Raw genomic sequence first — 15,026 nt, forward strand, 5'->3', positions numbered from 1 at the left:
ATTTGGTCTTACATGTTGCTGTCCTAAGCTTACTCCCTCGTCAAACTAGGCATATCTATTAAAAACTAAACTCCATCCCAAATTTGAGAGTTGTGCTGTATTATTTATCTACAACAGTGGATAGAAATTTGTTCTGATGCTCTTAATAGTTTCATTAATTTTTTTAAGAGCAATTAGCATAGCTCTTACAAATAAATTCATTATTTTTTGAATATTTATTCTGTGCTATGCTAATTTATTCAGATTCTGTACAGCCCTTGAACTTGTCACCTACTTTTTGTTGAAGCAGACTGCTTGGTAAACAGAAAATACTAATAATACAGTGTAGTAAGTCCTATGAAAGGGATCTCTTCAAGGTGGTGTAGTAATGCATATAAGAGTACTGAACCGAGTAGAGTGTAGGGGAGGGGGATTTAGTCAGAGAAGATTCTATGAGGAGATAATAGATGAGCTAAGTCATGAATATGAAGTCTGAGTTAGCCAGCTGAAGGTGGGAAGGATGGGCCAGGATGACAGCAGCAAGCATGAAACAACATGATAGACATGAGGATGTACTATTACTGAAGTGTCAAATAAGAAAGGCAGTAAAAGCTTGAATGTACACAGGTGTTTTATGCCAACGCCAAGACCTTGGCTTTGTTCCCTCTTGTTAGAGGAGGCACAGATGGGTTTTAAGCTGGGCTTGACATAAAACATTTGTTTTTGAAGTATTTTTTGTATTAGAAGGAATAAAACTGAATGTAGGGACACAAGTGGACTAAAAGTAACTAGGTGAGAGATAATCAAGATATAAACTAGGCCCACAGCCTCACCTGCACATCCACCCCAGGAGGGTAAACGTGAGCCCTTCAGCTTCACACCCACCAACCCGTCTCCCTCACCGTGACCCTCACTGTCACCAGCCTTGATCCCTGAGTCCCTATCCTCGGGGTTGTATTTAATGTCAAATTTTTGTTATTTTCTTTTTACTGGTAGAGAATACTGAAAGAAATAGTAACTGATAAAACATTTCTATCTGAAATCCCTCAATTAATATTTTCATGCAGTGACTTTTTGTGCTTAATTTGGTTTTGACAGAAGTAGTATCTAGTATTTTTAGTACTTTTTTTACATAGTTCTTTATTGACCTTTTAATGAATTGTAGGCATTAGTTTTAGCTTTTTGTTAATATAAATTTTGAGATAAAGAGCTCATTTAGCTATTAAATTACTGGTCTTTTAAAATCATATCTACATACATTAATTTGTATTTTCTTACAAAGTTATCTCTGAGTGTGTGATGATATAATATTAACTTAATAGTCACATTTAATCGTTCGACATATTTGGAGAGAAGCTAAGGATTATCCATACTGTTAGATTAGTTATTTTTGAAATTATGTCAAAAATACTTACCAATGTATACATTAATACATTGGTAAACATACAATACAAAAACATACCCATGAAAGAAAAAAAGGAAGGTATATTATGAAATAAAAGGTGAAGATTCACTGGATGAAATAGTTTTTTAAGAAGTTTGAAAATTACAGTAAAACTCTTTTAAAGAAAACTTTTTCAAGAGACTCAAAGGAAGAGTTTAAGCTATAGGGCAAATTTGCTCTTATAAAAACAATGCTGAAGGGTACCATCTCTGGTTTCCTTATATTCAGGCAAGTTAAGTCAACAACTGATCACAATTTTTTTTTTTTTTTTAAATTTATTTATTTTTGCTGTGTTGGGTCTTCGTTTCTGTGCGAGGGTTTTCTCTAGTTGCGGCAAGTGGGGGCCACTCTTCATCGCGGTGCGCAGGCCTCTCACTGTCGCGGCCTCTCTTGTTGCGGAGCACAGGCTCCAGACGCGCAGGCTCAGTAGCTGCGGCTCACGGGCCCAGTTGCTCCGCGGCATGTGGGATCTTCCCAGACCAGGGCTCGAACCCGTGTCCCCTGCATTGGCAGGCAGATTCTCAACCACTGCGCAACCAGGGAAGCCCTGATCACAATTTTAAAGTAGAGATTTCCCAACCACAGTAAGAAGTTACTCTACGTGATAAAGAGAACAGAAAGATAGTCTTTCCATACCTTTCAATTCCAGATTGTTGGATTTTCTCTTAGATGGGTTTCTCTCCTAATTCTGATGTTTTTCTTACCTTCATTATCATGGTCAAATGGACACAAAAGTATTAAAGATCAAATACAGAAGAGAGATTAGGAGGTTGTATTGAACCTATCAGTGAACAAGTAAATAAATAATATTTTTTTTTAATTGACTTCTATTTAATCCATAGACCATTTAATAATATAGACTCTTTGGTACTTACACTTTATTTGAATTTACTTGATTTGTTTATAGATTGTACATTGATAATATATAAGAAATCACTGAGCAGAGCCATGGCACACGTAGGCAGTCAAATATTTATCTAATCTAAATAAAGTTCTCTAGTCAGTGATTCTCAAGAAGGGGTAAAGGCTTCCTTTTCTAGGGGGGAGAAAAGGTACCCGAATTTTTGAGAAAGAAATTGTCTTCTCAAACACTACCATCTGCCAAGACATTCTTGTGTGTCTCTTTCCTTGGATGGGAAAAGAGCTTAAGAGTATTAACTTTCTTCTTCCATCAACTCAGTCCTATTGAAACAGAAGAAATGTATTGAACCCCTGAAAAAAGTGTTTTGTAAATCACAGTTGTAGTGCCAGTTTTAAATTTCATTCTTATGCTACAGATTAAACAAAGTAGGGCATGGAATATAACCTTGGAACTGTAGTGAAAAGAAATTTAGAGAATCCATTGGATTTCATTTGAGTAGAACTCTAGTGAGCCATAAATCATAAAGATTTTTAGGGGAGGAGAATGAAATGGAATAACTACTCTAAAAAAACTTTCCTACAACTAGGTACATTGTCAACATCACTGTGGATCTTGGGCTATAAACCAAAGGTATAAAAAGAATTTCTGCTATAAACCAAAGGTATAAAAAGAAATACATATATCCCTTTACCCCCTTTTTCTTTCCTAGCAGCAGCATTCCAATAATTAGAGTAATGGTGAATATAAAAATGTTACTAATGAATGAGGAAATCTGAGTATAAACTTATAAGAAATAATGTCACACATTAAGTTGTCATACACTGAAAGTATTAAAAAGACTCTTCCATAAACTTCTTAGCACTTTCCTTTTCATCCTTAAAGGCTGTTCTCTCAGCGTTTCATCCAAACTTTTGACCTGTCAATCCCAAGATCAGTTTATTTCTTGTGCCTCATTCTGCCTAATAGTTGGTTTTCCGATATAAATAGTGGGTGGATAGAAAGTACAATATCTAAACCAAAAGAACGTATGGTGGACCTGTTCTTCTCTATACTATTAGACCAACTGCAGTATTCTAGAGACTTTGATTAGAGAAAGATACAGAAAAATTGAATGTGGTCAGAAAGAAGTGATCAGCAAGGGGAAAGAATCCAAATGAACCAAAACATAAGAGAAAAGAGTTTAAAGGAGAAAAAGGCACATATTTATACTCAGAAGACAGATTTAAGGTCCAGCTCTACCACTTGCACTGATGACCTTGGGTGGGTCATTTTACCTCTCTGAACTTTATTATCACTTGTAAAATGGAGGTATAATGCCTATCCTCACCTCACATGATTGTTGTGGAAATTGAATAAAGTAGGATATGTGAAAGCCCTGTGTGTGTAATGTACTTTGAAAATGTTAGACATGGTAACCATGTGAGGTGATAGATATGTTAATTAGTTTGATTGTACTTCATATTTCATAATGTATTTATATATCAAGTCAAGTTATATACCTTAAATATATATAATTTTTAATTGTCAATTATATTTCAGTAAAACTGGAAAAAAATGTTGGCTCCATGAATGCAGAAGACCATATAGGCTTTAAGTACTCAGTAAATTTTGTTACATGAAAAAAGAAAAGGAAATGTCAGTGTGTTAGTATTGCTTGTTAGAGGTATAAGGTTAGAGTAAACATAACATTCTTGACATATTTTTAGGGTTATCATGTGAAAGAAGACTTAGACTTACCTGAAAGGGCCCCAGAAAGCCAAACTAAAGACTCATGAATAGAAGCTTCAGTGAGAAAAATCCAGCTCAGTGAAGAAATAATTTTCTAGTTGTCTGTGTTATTCAAACTTAGGATGGTTTATTTTAAGAGATGATTATAGTCCCTATTTCTGGAGGTGTTTAGACATATTCTTGGCTGAACATATAAAAGCGATAATATAAGCAGCATACTATGGATAGTTCTACTAGATCACATTTATGATCTCTTCCATCTCTATTATTTCATGATTATGAATACTCAAGTTTTATCTCAGTTTCCCTGAGTGTTATGTTTTTTTATTATCTATATTATCAAGATTTTATAATCCAGAAACTTGCTCCTCTTTTTTTCTATTTTTGGGATCTTCTGGATTACTTTCTTAACACCACTTCTCTATATTCATTTTTTCCTTTGGAAAGATTTTACTAAAAATCCCATTTATCTCCTTATCACCACCCCCTTCATCATCATCCTTTAAGTTTCCACATTTTTGTTTTAACATACATATAGAGCTGTCTCTCAATCCAAGATTACTTTTTAGAAAGAGGAGTATTTTGTAACAAGGAAGTTCAGTTTTCTACCTTCTTAACCTGTTTCTGATAATTGAAAAGTATAACAATATCATATTATTTCATTATTATGAACTTTATGGTAATTCAGAAATGGGATGATCAGAATTCTTTCTCTTGAATTCTCTAGGGAAAATACTTAAGTAAATTAATATAATAAACATGATTACAAGAAAAATCTTTAACTTGTTTCATAGTAAATACTTTTTAGTTACTTTAGAATCATCTCCTGAAGAAGAAACAAATGAAGTATAAATTAGAAATTGTATTTCTTCATAAAAAGATAATGACTTTTTTAGACTAGTTCAAATTAATATTTCTTTGAAAATAATACTGTCTTTTCACCATTTACTTTGGTTTCCTATACCATTTCTGATTTATGTTTTATGTTGTGTAGTTTATATGTAACATAAATTCACAATCTATTTATGTTCATAAGATCTTAGAAATAACCTAAAATCTTTGTATCTTCTATAGATTTTATATTTGTATTTTGTTACTTGTGTGAAAACACATACTCCATCTTGCTTATTTTCATTTATCAGCAGAACCAACTTGCTTAAAACACTATAGCTAGCTTCAGAGTAACTTTTGCTTTCTGCTATCTTGCTATCTTTTGTAAACTTATTTGTACCCCAGCTAATTTTTTTTTTTCCTTTGAAAGCCTTGCAGTGAGAGAATTTCTTTGTCTGGATGATCCACCAGGTCCATTTGATAGCCTAGAAGAAAGCAGGGTAAGTGCTGTATTATATATCACATGAAAAAGAGGAACAAATAATACCATACAATAACTACATTGTTTCTTGAATGGAACAATAAACAGCAAAGTTATAATTTCAGACCATGGTAGTTTTGCACAGAAAGCTTTTAATGTTTGAGTCAAAGCTTTCTTTCATTGAAATACATGAACGTAATTCAGTGAAAAAATAAAAATTCATACATGTCCTATAGTCTATGAAGCCCTAAAATTAAATTCTACATTTATTCTCTTTATTTATACCGTTTCAGAAAAAAGAAAATTACTTGGAAATTTATTTTACATTTAAAAGTAACATTTGCATGCTGAGTTTTCTTCCATCTAAGTATCAAAGTAAAGAACCTACAGTTAAAATCAAATTTAAAAAACCAATCTTCAGAAGTAGAAGTCATTGTCTTGTTATCAATTCAGCTCAAGCTTAAGGCTACTCAAATTACGCTACTTGACGTGTTAAAGTAGCCTACTTCTTGAAGCAATTGGCTAGATTCAGCTAGGATTAGCTAGGATTTATGCAAGTTTTTCTTCCAAATGTTTAATAGTGTTTAAATGGAACAGATTTAATTGGTAGATTTGTAATGTTTTCAGTTAAACTGAGTCAGTTCTTTGTGTTAGAGGAATGCGATAGCTTTTTTTTAAACAGCTTTATTGAAGTAAAATTTTCATCCATAAAATTTGCTATTTGATATTTCATTGTAAATGTACAATTTAATAACTTTCAGTAAATTTGTAGAGTTGTGTCTCCATTACCATAATGCAGTTTTAGAAAATTCCATCACCTCAAAAAAAATTCTACAAGCCATTTTGCAGCCATTCCACACTCCCAGCCCCAGACAACTACTGATCTGCTCTCAGTCTCTGCAAATTTGTCTTTTCTGGATATTTCATATAAATAGAATCATACTGTGTGTGTGTATATATATGTGCATATAAGTGTATATGTGTGCCTATATATATATAATCTCATATATACAATATGCATAATATTGTATATGCATAGTATATACAATATGCAATAGTATACAGTATATATAATCTTTGCATCTAGTTTCATTCACTTAACATAATGTTTTTGAGCATCATCCATGTTATAGTCTCTCTCAGTATTTCATTACTTTTATTATTGAATGGTTTTCTGTTGTGCATATATACCACATTTTGTTTATCCAGTCACCAGCTGAGGGATATTTGGATTGTTTCCAATTTTGTGTTATTATGAATAATGCTGCTATGAACAATTTCAGAGAAGGCTTTTTGTGGACATATGTTTTCATTTCTCTTGGGTTGATCCCTAAGAATAGAATGTTTGGCTATATGGTAAATTATGTTTAACTTTTTTAAGAGACTTACAAAGAGTTTTCCCAAGTGGCTATGCCATTTTACATTCCCACCAGTAGTGTATGAGAGTTCCAGTTTCTCCATGTCCTCACAAACATTTGATATTATCTGTCTGTTGGATTATGGCCATTCTTGTAGGTGTGAAATGGTATTTCATTATAGTTTTAATTTGTATACCCATAATGATTTTTATGTTAATCGCTTTTTCATGTGCTTTTTTGCCATTTGTATGTTTTCTCTGACGAATTGTCTGTTTGAGCCTTTGGCTTATTTTTTTAGTTGGGTTGTTTGTCTTACTGAGTTGTAAGAATTCATTATTTTGGATACAGGTCCTTTATCAAATATATGATTTGCAAATATTTTCTCATAGTCTGTATGTGTCTTTTTATCTTCTTAATGGTACCTTTTGAAGTGCTAATGTTTTTAATTATAATGAAGGTCATTTTATCACATCCTTTATGGCTTATGCTTTTGGTATTGTATCATAAGAACTCTTTGCCTAACACAGGGCCACCAGGATTTTCTCCTATTTTTTTTTTCTAGAAGTTTTATAGTTTTAACTCTTACATCCATACTGAGCTAATTTTGTATAAGGTGTGAAGTGAGGATCTTAAGTTTCTATAGATATTAAAATGTGTCGGTACCCTGTGTTGAATTGTATTGGCACCTTTATCAAAAGTCAAATGAACATGAAAGGAAGGGTTTGCTTCTGCACTCTTCTCTTTCACTGATCGCATTACCTAGCCTTATGCCAATACTGCACAGTAGAAATGAGTATAGAGTAGATGAATATAGCGAGATGTTGATGAGGCAGTGGGGGAGGAGGAGAAGGGGAAAGTGGGAAAGACTGGGTTACCTGGGTCATAGAAAGTAGCGAAATGCAGTGATCTAAGATGTTTGCCTGGTGGCTTTGATGGTGAGGTGGTAGAGCAGATATTCCGTTGGGAGTGCATTTTGACTTACCATTGGTACATACAGTTGAAGGGGACCAATAGGCATATGAATGATATCTGTGTACTCAGGAAAGGTCTGGGCTGGAGATGAACAGAAAAAACAATTGGAAGTCGATAGCAAATAGTATAGGTTATAGTTGAAGTGATAACAGTAATTGCCCAAGGATGAGATACAGAGCAAGAGAATATATAATCAAGGACAAAACTCTGATGAATGCCCACATGCAAAGAACAAGTAGAAATCTAAGAAGTAACTGTAAAGTTAGGGGAACCAGGAAGTTTCACAGAGGACAATAAAAGAGGATTCCATTAATTTTTTTTTTTTTTTTTTTTTTTTTTTTACTTTTTAAGTCAGTAGTGACATGCTATGAAGTTGAGAAAAACAGTACTTTGGGTTTGACAGTTAGAAGTCATTGTTAGCATTTGCCTGGGTATAATTAGTAGAGAAAAGAGAGTAAAACTAATGATTTTAGCCATGAATGGGGAGGCTAAATTTGGATGATAAAAACTTTTTTCCTGGAAATCTTTTTTATTTTGAAAAGAACAAGATGAGTTAGTAGCTAGAGAGACTCCTATCAAGGGAGTGGTGGATATGACTTTTTTTTTTTTTTTTTTTTTTCACACACACACACTGTATTTTATTTTTACAAGAGTAAATAGACTGACACCAAGCATTGTACATGGATGACCACAACAAAAGCAACAATGATTGCAATTACCAAACATGAAACACACTCATACTATGTCATAATATTGACATTCAGTCCAGTAATCCTCCACTGTAACAGCTCCTTTACTTTGCAGTGAAAATTGATTTGTATATTCTTTGCCTCTGAGTCCTTGTGGGATTTTTTTTTTTTAATTCAGACAGAAAGTCACAAAAATTATACTCATCCTCATCAGTTCACTCAGTCCCATGTAATTAATTTTTTTTTCATCTTGATCTTTTGTTAGCACTTTTATGAGTTCATCAGTTTTTCATTAGAGTTCTGAAAATGCTGATTCATTCAGTTCAGCAGTACAGTCAGTTACCAGAAACCTGTACTTGTCAGAGTCTTTTCCATGAATTTCTTGAAGATGAAACCCTTTTATAGGAACATATTTGCAAAATCATCAGAGTACACCCAGAACTGTCTGTAAATGACAAAAGACTTAAAAATGACCACGGTTAAAGATTTGATGAAAGTTCATAATAATGCAGTTGTTTTTATGTGGAGAGATTTTTAGGGTTTGCTTAATCAACTTCAGTCAAATTGATTAAATAAACCTAAGGGCCAAAAGAGAGGGAAAGGTTGAAAATTTAAGAGAGGGTATATGGGATAGGGCAGGCTTCCAAAGGAGATTGGGCTTAACTTGAAGAGGCACATATTCTTGAGGACAAGAACGGAATGCAAATGTAGGTAGGATTCTGGGAGAGTAACTTTTTTTTTCTGGTATAGGAATAAAGATCATCTGCTGGGCTTGGGCTCACCAGTAGTAACATATTGTAGGGGATTTGCCAGGGGTGAAGTTTTAACGTAGTCACAAAGGAGACAGGGAACGATAGATAACTAGGAACAATTAAAAGAATTGATCAGCAACACTGAAAGCCTCATCAAGGTAAGTGACCCAGATTTTTTTCATGACATCATTCTTCATGGCAATATGATTTTGTTTTTTGTTTTAATCTATTTCAGTAGTGTTTAGCTTCCTGGGTATAAAGGATAGAATGTCTTTGAGTGAATATAGTAAAAGGATAAGCAAGGGAAAATAATATTGAAGGCACTATGAAGGAAATCGTTATTATAGGATGTGTCTTCTGAGCTAATACAAATGGAATCAATAGCCGCAGTTTTCTTTTTTTTTATTTTTTTTTCTTTAAAGTATAATCATCTAGGACTGGGCAAAAACAGGCTAAGGAGAATAGAAGCTAAAACAGTGGTTATTAGTAACTTTTTTCCCAGTTATACACTAGAGAGATATCACATATTCATTTCAGGCACCCTGGCTTACTACTTAATAATTCTCAAGAAAAGGGACTTATATTTATTTATAAGTTCCCCAGTAGGTACTAAAGTAGCAGAGACCTAAGAAGATGAGGGTGGAGAACAAATCATCTGGGTTGTATACACATTATTTTGGTTACCTATGTTCTTTGACTCTTCAGTTATGCCCTTGAGAAAGGTACTGCGTAAGTAATTAATGTTATTCTCTTTCTGCATATGTTTTTTATTTGCTGTTTGTTTGTTTTTAAGGCTTTCTGTGAAACTTTAGAAGAGACAAACTACCGTTTTCAAAAAGAACTACTTGAAAAACAAAAAGAGTTGGAATCACTGAAGAAACTGCTCTGTGAGAAGCAACTTCTTATAGACACGCTAGAAAACAGAATCAGGTGTGTTGTGATGCTTGCATTTTCAGTCTAATTCAGCTCGGTACTCTGGGCTAAATGCCCTTTGTACGTTACAATTTAGGAAATTTATGACTCCAAAAGTCTTAGACTCATGGTGTACATCCTTGTAGATTGGGAAAATTGTCTTTTTGATTATTTATTTAGAAGCCTGAAAATTTGAAGGACGGGAAATATCAGGAAAATAAAGCTCTAGCTGTTCACCAAGACAAACATTATTTTAACCTGTTTAAATAGTATCTTTGTTTCTAGGCATTTATGCCAACTTTTCACATATGAAAGTTCTAGTTTGCCTTCTTGTCAGCATATATCGAATTGATGTTAAAATCATTTTAAATTAATCATAAGTACTGATTTCACTGTTGACACCCAGAGTCAACAGTTTATTAGGTATATGACTACACTTAGAACAGCTGAAGGCTACTAAAGCTACATGCATTCAGAACAATAAATATATACCTATTTTATTCATAGAAAATAACTTGTTGCTGTACTTTACCTTTAGGAACTTATGTTTAGAACCTGAAGAATCACTGCTCGTGTCAGGAACAGAAGGTGAACAGATCCTAAAGGTGGAGTCCTCTGCACTTGAGGTTGATCAAGATGTCTTAGATGAAGAATCTAGGTATATAATGTTTGGTTTATTATAGCCTAATCATCTGAATAATTCGAGAGAAACAGTCATAATACTCTGTAGAGTATGTTTTTTTGAACTCAGTGTTATTGTATCATGAATCTGATGAGCAAACAGAGGAAGACTATAGATATTCTAGGCTGTCCCTAAAAATGAATCTTTGTCATCCAGCCTATAAATTTCATTACTTATTTTGAAGATATGTCTGAATTAACTGGGCTGTGACTCAGTTAATTCATTAATTTTGTAACCTTGACAAATTACTTTAATCTCTCTCAATGTCAGTCTTTTCCATGCAAAAAGTGGGACACTGTAATAGCAACCACCCTGTCTACCTAATAGGAATGATGAAAAGATGGTATATTTGAACACACATAGAATTTTTATTACATATAAATCCAAGGTCACCATTAATACATTAGTGATAGTGGTTAAGCTATAATTATGAGAACAAATTTTCTGTTGGTTAAAGGTCATTACAAACTAGATTCTTATTGAAAAGTGGTAGTTCAGAGAACTGAAAGAGTTAAAAATATATCTCCAAAGGTGTTATCTGGCAATGACAACTTTGAAATATTAAATTTCTGATTGAATATTTAAACGTTCTTTTTCATTAAATATTTTTCCATTAAATATTTAAATATTCTTTACATGACTTTAAAAATGTTTAAGGTAATAGTGAAGTGAAATAGCATGCATCCAGTCTCTTCATTGTGTTTCTCTTTTTTTTGCAGAGCTGATAGTAAGCAATGCTCAAGTTTTAGTGAACCTGAAAATTCCATATCAGACATAGAAGTGGCAGAAGTGGCATATAATGTGGAAGACTACTAATGCATCTCAAGTGGTTCCTTCCATTTTTACGTTCCTGCAGATTTAGAATAGAGTAGCAGATATTTAAAAAAAAAAAAAAGACTGAAGCATTTACAGAAAACAGCAAGATTGCACATGTATAAAGTTTACATAAAGAAAAATTTAAGTTATTGGTATAGGAACTATATTCACTGTTGCTTTACATTGTCTTTTAGCCAAACTTTGTATTTAACACACTAAAAAAAAATCTAGAGTTCTGTCATCAAGGCCCACATCCTGAAATACTGTGCATAAATTATTTTGTTGTTTTGCCAATATATTGCTCCAGACTAACGTGGGTGTGCACACTTTGTGTGTGTGTGTGTGTGTGTGTGTGTGTTTAAATCACCAGTTACATTAGTTAAGTGGACATAAATTGCATGTTGCTGTCTGTTGGTTATATACTTCCTTGTGTCTCAGACATGATATATTTTCATTAATGGTTTTAAATAAATGGTAAAGATGAATTGAGTTTTAAATGTTGACATGTTTATCATCTCTAAATAAAAGTTGCTTATCTGGAATGTTACTATTTAAAAGAAGAAAACTTTCTAGTACCAAAGGAGAACTCTTTGAAAGAGCTGTAATAACATAGCTAAAGTGATAAAATAGCCTTGATTTTAAAAGCAAATTCACTAATATCAAAATACTAAAATAAATGTTGTACCAGTGTATTATATGTTATACTTGTATATTTTCCACATAATCTTTATCTTAAATCTCTTCCCAAAGAATCAGTGGGTTTGCCTTTGTCAGAACACTACCTCTTTTTGCTAATCAAGGCATACCCTTTTGAAAATATACATTGTAAGCAAATAGGCAGTTATACAAAAAAATAAAAGAGAAAAAGCCATATATCCTGCAAAGTTCCTATGTCAACTCCTGGCATTGCATTTTTATTTCTGTATATGTGAATATGTTGCTATAATGTATTGATGCTGATTTTCTTCTTAATATATTTAGCCAAGTGATGCACTTTATGACAATTAAACTCTTGTGCCAAGTTTAATTGGTGAATTTCTTTAGTAAGTGGAGTTAGGAAAAAGAATTATGTAGTGCCTTCACTATTTCACTCTTTACAGAAGTCTCCTACAGTCTTTGAGTCCGCGTTATGAAAAAAATGTTTATCTCAGCTTTGCATATAGTTGTTGAAAGTGCCTTGTTTAATTTTTATAGTATGAAGTTATTTATTTTACATTTCTATTGTTTTGCATATTGCTGTTAATAAGCACTGTAATAATGTTGGCGTTTTGAAATCCCAGTTGGTATATTGAACTGCATATGCTTTCTAAAAACTGAAGGAAACTTATTGGGGAAAGAATAACAGTCTCCATTTTTTTCTTTCACTAGCTAAAAGCTTATCAGTATCTTGATGTACATATTAAGATGTGGTTGTTTAAAATTCTACGGACGTAGATTAATAGATACAATGGCTGTTGTCAACCTTTGATCTAAAAAGGAGACTGCTTTTTACCAAAGTACCAAAATTTTTTAAAGTCTTCATCAAAATGGACAGGTATGCTCTATCTCAATATTTTCCACAAACTGTATTAGAAATGTGTGTGCTGTCCGGGGAGACAGAAAGAGTATAATAAAATGGTCTACTTGTTCATTTCAAAATATTATTCTAGGCTTTAAAAAGGTTTAAAAAAGAACAATCATTTAAATTAATCAATATCATTTTTAGTCTAATAAAACAAGATGATAAATTCCAGATATTGTAGTGCTACATACATGTCTGTTTTAAAGTGAACCCTACACTTTCAAAATCTGGCCTTTCAGAAGATTGTATTTAAAACTTTGAATGGGTGAAGAAAAACTCTTGTTAATTAGGGAAACCACTATTGTTTATATTTAGAATTTACTTTTATAATGCATCTTATTCCCAGTGTTATACTCATTTAATAAATTATTTTTTCAGTACAACAGTAACTGTGTTGTTCAGATCTTGAATACTATTTTTCTCCTCCAGTTTCTATGTTCTTCTTCCTATCCCTTACGATTATTGTAAATTTAATTACAGTTAACTGCTGCATTTCACAGATGTGGAATGAGTCTGTGATTTTCTTTTTAAGTTTACACTTTATATTACTGATCATTTTAAGTCTTTGTAAATAGGTGCAGTGCATTTCAAATGTAACCAGTATTGATTAAAAATTTGAACATAACTGAAACAGAATTTTGTGGATAATCTTTTAACTTAACCTTTTGAAAATTAAGTCCACGTATAAAAAGTACAACCATAAAATTCAGCATTTTAGAATGTGTTCTATCTACTATACTTAGATTAGCCATTTAAAGCACATTTATTTAGAAAACCATGGTCCTCAGATAAATCATGTAGTCTACTTCACCTGTCTGTGAGATTAGAAAGGAACAGTGGCCTTAGGTCTAAGAATAATTAGTCTGGTTTTGAAATGGATTTGTATTACTTATAGGAATAGAGGAAGTTTTAGATGTTGTTAAAACAAGTTTGTATTCCCAACTAGAAAGAGAAAGGAATCTAAGTTTTATATTCTAGGAGACTTTCAAAGAGCTACATATTTGATCCACATTTTGATTCTTCATAGAATTAGCTTTACTCCATTGCAATTTGCTTCTATGCTGTTAGCTTCTACTAGCAAAAACAATCATCAAAACTTGTATTTTCAATACATGTGTTTTTAAAGCTGATGCATTCTCTATCACATTGTGTACCATTTATGAGAACTCATGGGAGAAAATTCTCGTAGGTCTCAGTTCCAGTAAAACCTGTGCGTCTCCTAAACAACTGATTTGTTTTTATCTTAAAGACTGTATTACTGTCATTCTCTTTTTTGTTTTGTTTTCTGGGGAGCTCTAAGCCAAATTGTGGTTCACCTGTAGCTACTGTATAGAACCTTATAAGTTATTGTTTTGTATAGTAAAGATGACTTTATTTTTCCCCTCTTATTTTCTCTTAACTGCAATTTTCTTCCCTATTTAAGTTCTTCAATTAGAACAGATGTATTTTTGTTCTGGTAAAGTCTCTGATTTTAATGATGTTTTAGACTACATTAGGTAAGAACTTGTCATAGCCTGTACTAAAACAGTTACTGCATCATGAAGTGATGCCAGTAATTATACAAATTATTTTAAAAGATGCCTTTAGTAAAATCAGTGAACATGAAATGCAAATTTAGAAATGCTGGCTAGTGGTAAGCTATTGGTAGGTTCTCGGCCAGAACACAATAAACTCAAATTATGGCTTTAACCATTGCCTCAAATTAGAGCAGACCCTACTTGCCACTTTCTTATATTTATCATTGATGGAAAAGTAGAACAGTGTTAATATCTCCACACAAAACAAACAACAATAAAAAAAAAATACAGCCAATGTATACTCAATAGATGAAAGGTAGTGTTTTAGATACAGGGAAGACTAGGTACAGACTTCAAATACCCTAGTGTAATGTTAGCAGCCCAGCTAATTGTAATCAAAGAGGCATTAGTGTTAGTCAGATGGTGGCTAAAGTCCTTTGCT

General features: G+C 32.7%; 1 protein-coding gene across 3 annotated transcripts in view; it reads left to right on the forward strand.

Annotated features, from left to right (window-relative positions):
* Positions 1-13,452, forward strand: part of SNX16 (sorting nexin 16) — a 39,140-nt gene extending 25,688 nt beyond the window's left edge. For all 3 annotated transcript variants that reach the window (XM_059901384.1, XM_059901386.1, XM_059901385.1), the window contains 4 exons: positions 5,275-5,344; positions 9,890-10,026; positions 10,547-10,666; positions 11,410-13,452. In XM_059901384.1, the coding sequence (XP_059757367.1) occupies positions 5,275-5,344; positions 9,890-10,026; positions 10,547-10,666; positions 11,410-11,506 (424 nt within the window). In that variant the 3' untranslated portion in view covers positions 11,507-13,452. The remainder of the gene's footprint in view (positions 1-5,274; positions 5,345-9,889; positions 10,027-10,546; positions 10,667-11,409) is intronic.
* The last annotated feature ends 1,574 nt before the right edge of the window (positions 13,453-15,026 follow it).

The sequence above is a fragment of the Balaenoptera ricei genome, chromosome 17 (genome assembly GCF_028023285.1).
Source record: "Balaenoptera ricei isolate mBalRic1 chromosome 17, mBalRic1.hap2, whole genome shotgun sequence".
NCBI lineage: Eukaryota > Metazoa > Chordata > Mammalia > Artiodactyla > Balaenopteridae > Balaenoptera > Balaenoptera ricei.